This window comes from Vulpes vulpes, chromosome 5 (assembly GCF_048418805.1).
Source record: "Vulpes vulpes isolate BD-2025 chromosome 5, VulVul3, whole genome shotgun sequence".
NCBI classification, from domain to species: domain Eukaryota; kingdom Metazoa; phylum Chordata; class Mammalia; order Carnivora; family Canidae; genus Vulpes; species Vulpes vulpes.
The window spans coordinates 81,774,764-81,782,202 of NC_132784.1; the positions used below are offsets into that span (position 1 = coordinate 81,774,764).

General features: G+C 42.1%; 1 protein-coding gene across 2 annotated transcripts in view; it reads right to left on the bottom strand.

Moving 5' to 3' along the window:
- CCDC73 (coiled-coil domain containing 73) overlaps window positions 1–7,117 on the bottom strand; it is a 142,638-nt gene extending 135,521 nt beyond the window's left edge. For both annotated transcript variants that reach the window (XM_072759072.1, XM_026012774.2), the window contains exon 1: window positions 6,787–7,117. In XM_072759072.1, the coding sequence (XP_072615173.1) occupies window positions 6,787–6,819 (33 nt within the window). In that variant the 5' untranslated portion in view covers window positions 6,820–7,117. The remainder of the gene's footprint in view (window positions 1–6,786) is intronic.
- Window positions 7,118–7,439: the final 322 nt, after the last annotated feature.

Consider the following 7,439-nt stretch of genomic DNA (forward strand, 5'->3'; position numbering starts at 1 on the left):
GTAGATATTACACAGTTTAAGGTCATAAGTAATCAAGTAAAGGTAGGGGAAGGAGAAAATTGGAACATTTTACACTTTACAGAAAGAAGTCAGTAAAGACAAGGAATTAAATGAGAAAACAGAGGGGATAACTGAAGGAGTGATGTCTAGCAGTTGAGCAGAGGGGAAATAATATGATGAATGATTAGCTGTAGTTAGGTGGGGGAAGAACATTCCTTTCTTTCTTAGAAAGCAAAGTGAAAAATAAAGTGAAAGGGGCAAAATACAAAGACTACTGAGGTTCCAGAAAGGAACAGGACATTATAAGATTAGGCATAAACCTGATCTTATTTAATGAATTTCAAAATATCAGAACCTAAGGAGAATCTTGAAGTCTGAAAATATTAATGTAAACAAAGGAAAAACATTCATTCATTCAACATTTATTGAACCCCTTCTATATTCAAAATATAATTATTAAAACAAAACAAAAATATAGGGGCACCTGGATGGCTCAGCGGTTGAGCATCTGCCTTTGGCTCAGGTCATTATCCCAGGGTCCTGGGATAGAGTTCTGAATCAGGCTCCCCATAGGGAGCCTGCTTCTCCCTCTACTAGGTCTCTGCCTCTCTCTATAACTCTCATGAATGAATGAATGAATGAATGAAATATAAACAAACAAAACATGCAGAGCCCTTGTCCTGAAGAACTCTAGTAAGGAGATACAGATATATGCAAATAATTATAATACAATATGGTCATGTGCAATGGTAGAGATCCTTAGAAAACACTATGATAGTAGAAAGAAAGGGCTTCTAATCTAGCAAGGGAAAAAAATCAAACAATTGAAAAGGTGTGAGACTTCCTGGGTGACCTCTGGACTAAGGCTTAAAAATCTTAAAAGTTAAGAAGTTAGCAAAATGAAAAATGAGGTAAGGGTACTTTTTTTTTAATTTTTTTATTTATGATAGTCACACAGAGAGAGAGAGAGAGGCAGAGACATAGGCAGAGGGAGAAGCAGGCTCCATGTATCAGGAGCCCCATGTGGGATTCGATCCCGGGTCTCCAGGATCACGCCGGGGGCCAAAGGCAGGTGCTAAACCGCTGCGCCACCCAGGGATCCCCCGGTAAGGGTATTTTAGAGGGGAAAAACAGCATAAGCAAAGGCACAGATGGACACATCATCATTTTAAATGAGGAACTAAAAACGGATTAAGATTATAGTTTAACATGTAAGGCTGGAAGAAGAGATGAGGCTTGAGAAACACACAGGTTTTAGGTCTTCTGTTCCATGTTAAGGAGCTTGAACTAATTAATACTTTCACACCTCTGCTCTCTCACAGAGGATGCCTTCCTCTATCTTTTCTGTTTAAATGCAAATCAAAAATCAGATCACATTTCATCTCCTCTGTGAAACTTTTCTTGTGAATCCAGTTTATACCATTTCTCCTTTCCTGAACTGTACTTGTTGCCCATATCACGTGATTACTGTATTTATTGCCCCATTCTTACTGTCTGTTACACATAATTTTTCACTTTATTATGTCAATTTATAATGCTACCATAAATGTTTTTTTTCATTAAGTATTCACTTTTGTAGGTTTATTAAGCTCCAGAGGGAAATGCACTTTGGGAATACCTGATGAATAATATCTTAAATTACTATAAATCATGTATAATTATTAAAACACTTTTTCTTGAAAGAAAATATTTTACACTACTATAAGTAAAATTTTCTCTATTTGCAGTAAAATCTTTGCCATATTGCTCCTTGTTTTAAGAAAAAGAATAGGGATTCCATATATAAATTTTAGAAATGTAATGCTTAAATTCTAAAAATGAACAGTCTGAAATATATGAAAGAAATGAAAGAATTGGAAATTCTCTCCATAAGGTCATTATATGAAACCAAACATAAAATATGCTATTAAAAATACTATAAATTCAACTAATCTAAAGCAATATAACAGAGATCTTTGTATTAAATACATAAACACTAATTTTGGCCACCTTATAAATAAAATCTAAGAAAATCCTTTAAATATTTCTTAATCACTTAAAATCTTTAATTATACTAAACTCCAAATTTTTCCAAATATGAAAAAACAAGAGTAAATTTCCAAAATATCCTAAAAGAGGGATTCTAATATAGCTGGAAATTTATTGCTTATTGAATTTAAACTGAAAATAAAAGTTGTAGTTTATATTAATCAGTGCCAGAGAATTCCATAAGGCTTTTCTTTTTTTTTTTTTTTTTTTTTTTTTTTTTTTATTTATTTATGATAGTCACAGAGAGAGAAAGAGAGAGAGGCAGAGACATAGGCAGAGGGAGAAGCAGGCTCCATGCACCGGAAGCCCGACGTGGGATTCGATCCCGGGTCTCCAGGATCGCGCCCTGGGCCAAAGGCAGGCGCCAAACCGCTGCGCCACCCAGGGATCCCGGCTTTTCTTATTAACAGAGAGTTTCCATGGATCATAAGAAAACTAAGAAAGCTGAACAGCTTCCTGACATAACTTTTGTAACATCCATATTAGCAAACAGAATAAATTATGAAAATTGCATGAATAAATTACAGTAAAAATTCTCACCCAAAATACATACAACAAAAATATTTTTCCTTAATTATCTACATGATCATTTTCCAAAGTCTAGAGGGCATGAGGTCCATAAAACAGAGCTCTAAAAATAGGTTCCACTGTCAAATAAATCTGGGAAATGCTGCATACTAACTTCCCATCTTAGAGATTAACAGCACCATTAGCATAGTTAGAACCTGTTTAAGTTTAACCCACCCCAATTTCTCAAGTTTATCTTAACCATGGAACATTTTTCTTTTTAGATAACTCAAACTGCAAACTAATATTCTGGGGAATATGTGTTCCAAGGAATGTATTTGGGGAAATTCTAACAATTCTCACATGAAATCATTCTCATGGTCTTACTTTGCTAGTGGCTTTTTTTTTTTTTTTTTTTTTTTTTTTACAGAAAAAGTGCCTTTTATTTAAAGATGGGAAAGATCTGGGCATGTTTACTTGTTAGAAACCAAAGGCTATGTGACATTTTGAGAAGGTGAAGATACAGGAGGTGAGCCCTAGGGTAATGGGTTGGAGGGGACCAGACAAATAGGTAAGGTTCTTCAGTCCTCTCAGTAATCGAGAGCAGGAGACAGTACAGAGGTGGAGAGATTTATGGATGGAGGCTTGAACTGATTATAAAGAATTAAGAATTCTTATTCCCAATAAAAAAAAAAAATGTGTTCATTCAACTGTTACCAGGACTAATAGAAGAATATTATCTTCAACAAAGACATTTATCACTTAAAAATAGACTAGAAGGGCAGCCTGGGTGGCTCAGCGGTTTAGCGCCGCCTTCAGCCCAGGGCCCGATCCTGAGGTCCCGGGATGGAGCCTGCTTCTCCCTCTGCCTGTATCTCTGCCTCTCTTTCTGTCTGTGTGCCTCATGAATAAAAAATTAAAAAATTAAATCTTAAAAAAAATAGACTAGAAAAAAATAAAATAGAAAAAAGCATAAATTGCTCATACTAAAGTAGTTGCTTCGTCTGCCTTATTCAGTATTTCAGGTATATATACACACTTATACTGACCTGAATGTAAAATGTATTTCTTAATGTGAGCTATAATTAGAAAGTTTAAGAATGCTACGAGTTCCAAAAATGCTAATGAAAACACTTAGGTCAGGGGCAGCCTGGGTGGCCCAGCGGTTTGGCGCCTGCCTTTGGCCCAGGGCTCGATCCTGGAGACCGGGGATCGAATCCCACATCGGGCTCCCGTTGCATGGAGCTTGCTTCTCCCTCTGCCTGTGTCTCTGCCTGTGTGTGTGTGTGTGTGTCTCTCATGAATAAATAAAATCTTTTTAAAAAAAGATAAAATGGGTTTCAGTATAAAAAAAAAACACTTAGGTCACCAAGTATAAGATTGATTTTCTTTAGGGTTTTTTTTTTTTTTTTTTTTTTTAATGCTAGGCACACACAGAGAGAGAGAGAGAGAGGCAGAGACACAGGCAGAGGGAGAAGCAAGCTCCATGCAACGGGAGCCCGACGTGGGATTCGATCCCCGGTCTCCAGGATCGAGCCCTGGGCCAAAGGCAGGCGCCAAACCGCTGCGCCACCCGGGGATGCCCTTTTGTTTTGTTTTTAGTTTTAAATAAGATAGTGTTCATAAAGCATTTAGTCCTGTGTCTGGCATGTAATAAACTTTCAACATATGAAAGATGTCTATTATTATCAGAAAAACATTATTACAGCCCCAGTAGTTATGAAACCCATAGTCAAAGCTAAAGAAACTAAAAACGCTATGCTGCCACCCAGTGGGCATTATTATACAGAAAGTGATAACCAGGTTTCTTCCGGATACTATGGTATGAAGCAGTATAAAAATTAAAACAGGGATCCCTGGGTGGCGCAGCGGTTTGGCGCCTGCCTTTGGCCCAGGGCGCGATCCTGTAGACCCGGGATCGAATCCCACGTCGGGCTCCCGGTGCATGGAGCCTGCTTCTCCCTCTCCCTCTGCCTCTGCCTGTGTCTCTGCCTCTCTCTCTCTGTGTCTGTCATGAATAAATAAAATCTTAAAAAAAAAAAACAAACCATATGCTCTAGAAAAAAAAATTAAAACACTCAATAATTCTTATGAATTCAAGACCTACTGGGGCGCCTGGGTGGCGCAATCAGTTGAGCATGGGACTCACGATTTCATCTCCGGTCATCATTTCAGGGTCCAGGGATCAAGCCCCCCTTAGGGCTCTGCCTGAGTGAACAGTCAGCTTAAGATTCTCTCTCCCCCTCCGTCCCCGCCCCCACCCCCGCTTGCACTCACGTTCTCTCTCAAGTAGATAGATAATTTAAAACAAAAAGAAAAGGAAAAAGTGGAATTGAAAAACTACTTCAGGGATCCCTGGGTGGCGCAGCGGTTTGGCGCCTGCCTTTGGCCCAGGGCGCGATCCTGTAGACCCGGGATCGAATCCCACGTCGGGCTCCCGGTGCATGGAGCCTGCTTCTCCCTCTGCCTATGTCTGTGCCTCTCTCTCTCTCTCTATCATAAATAAATTAAAAAAAAAAAAATTAAATCACTCGGGCAGCCCCCGGTGGCCCAGCCCTCAGCCCCGAGTGTGATCCTGGAGACCCAGGATCGAGTCCCACATCAGGCTCCCTGCATGGAGCCTGCTTCTCCCTCTGCCTCTGCCTGTGTCTCTGCCTCTCTCTCTCTGTGTCTGTCATGAATAAATAAAATCTTAAAAAAAAAAAAAAAAAAAAACCATATGCTCTAGAAAAAAAAATTAAAACACTCAATAATTCTTATGAATTCAAGACCTACTGGGGCGCCTGGGTGGCGTAATTCTTATGAATTCAAGACCTACTGGGGCGCCTGGGTGGCGCAATCAGTTGAGCATGGGACTCACGATTTCATCTCCGGTCATCATTTCAGGGTCCAGGGATCAAGCCCCTCTTAGGGCTCTGCCTGAGTGAACAGTCAGCTTAAGATTCTCTCTCTCCCCCTCCGTCCCTGCCCCCACCCCCGCTTGCACTCGCGTTCTCTCTCAAGTAGATAGATAATTTAAAAAAAAAAAAAAAAAAAAGTGGAATTGAAAAACTACTTCAAGTCAACCCTGAAACCAGGGTGAGTGATGAACGCAAAAATTGGTTTTCGAAAAGACAATTGTGGAGGACTGTAGAATAAATTCCACCCAAATAATGTTTGCTGATTTTCAGGTTGTAGTATCTCGTAAGGGTTTTTCCTTCGAGGTTCAAAACAAAGAGCCATTGGCATTTATCACAACTAAGGCAAAACAGCAAATAACCAAAAGTAAAGGGATCTCATTAGTCTAAGTGGAAGATGCTTAATGGAACCTTCACGTATCCTTTCTTTTTTCTTTTCTTTCCTTTTTTTTTTTTTTTTTTTTTTTTGAGATTTTATTTATTTATTCATGAGAGATACAGAGAGAGAGGCAGAGACACAGGCAGAGGGAAAAGCAAGGTCCCTGCGGGGAGCCCGATGTGGGACTCAATCCCGGGACCCCGGGGTCACACCCTGAGCCGAAGGCAGATGCTCAACCGCTGAGCCCCCCAGGCGCCCCCCACATATACTTTCTAAATGAGTGTACTGATTGTAAACGTTCCCATAAATGCCTTGAGAGTTGTCACTACTTCCAAAAGCAAAGGTAATTGGAAGATAAAACAATGCCATGAATAATGTAAATCTATAATTCAGCACCAGGGAGACTGGCAAGCCATTTTATTCCCAGGGCAATTCCACTTCAGTTTGCTTGTGCAAGGCGCTTCAGAAAGAACAACATCACTCTGCGGATAAAGGACACCGGAGAAATTTCCCTTGGAGATTTACACACTTCGGCAACTGCTTAGTACTGGCGGAACTTGGCACCACGCTTCAAACTTTCTGCAAAGTGACATCCACCGAAGAAAGTCGAGATTCACTGCTAACGGGTTGAAAACGCTGCAAACCGTGAGCCCCAGGCTTGTCTGAAATTTTTTCACCAACCTTATTTATTCATAACGCAAACATGAGGTTTAAAACCAAATAAACAGGGGATCCCTGGGGGGCCCGGCGGTTTAGCGCAGCCTTTGACCCAGGGTGTGACCTTGGAGACCCCGGATCGAGTCCCACGTCCGGCTCCCTGGATGGGGCCTGCTTCTCCCTCTGCCTGTGTCTCTGCCTCTCTCTCTGCGTCTCTCATGAATAAATAAATATTTTTTAAAAATAAGCAAAACCTAAAGCATACGTATAGGATGCTCCCGCGCGTCTCTATAGGAGCAGACAAGACTCATTACTAACCGGCAGCCTTGACGCCGCTTCAGGAAATGCCATGAGAAGCCCAAGAAGCAAAGACAGCGAGGCCCAGGGGTGAAGGCCTCTCCCCGGTCGGCGTGAGTGTCGAAGATTCCAGACACCGCCGACGCCAAGTCAGGAGACTTCCGGGGAAGTCAACCCCTGGATGGCCGGGCAGAAGAAGGAAAGGTCAGGCGGCCAGAAATACAGGCCAACCCCTTAATCGGACGGCTGGACGGAAAGATCAGAGCGGCCTCCGAAAGCCCACTTGCAAGCTAGACGCCGCGGCAAGTTACCTCAGCGGTGCGCGCGGCGGAGGCTCACTCCCCCAGCTTCCGGTTCACCTGCCCACCCCGCCCACCCCGCCCGGCGGAACTTCCGGTCTCCAGACCGGCTAAACGGGCCCCTGGGGCCAAGTGGCATTGACTGAAAACACAAAACAAAAAAACCACAACGACAGAAAAACTAGCTCCCGGAAAGTTTCTCTGATTGTTCGAGCTTTTTCTCTGTGGGCTCTAAGTAAACTACTTATTGGGGGATCCCTGGGTGGCTCAGCGGTTGAGCCCCTGCCCTTGGCCCAGGGCGTGATCCTGGAGACCCGGGATCGAATCCCACATCAGGCTCCCTGCACGGAGCCTGCTTCTCCCTCTGCCTGTGTC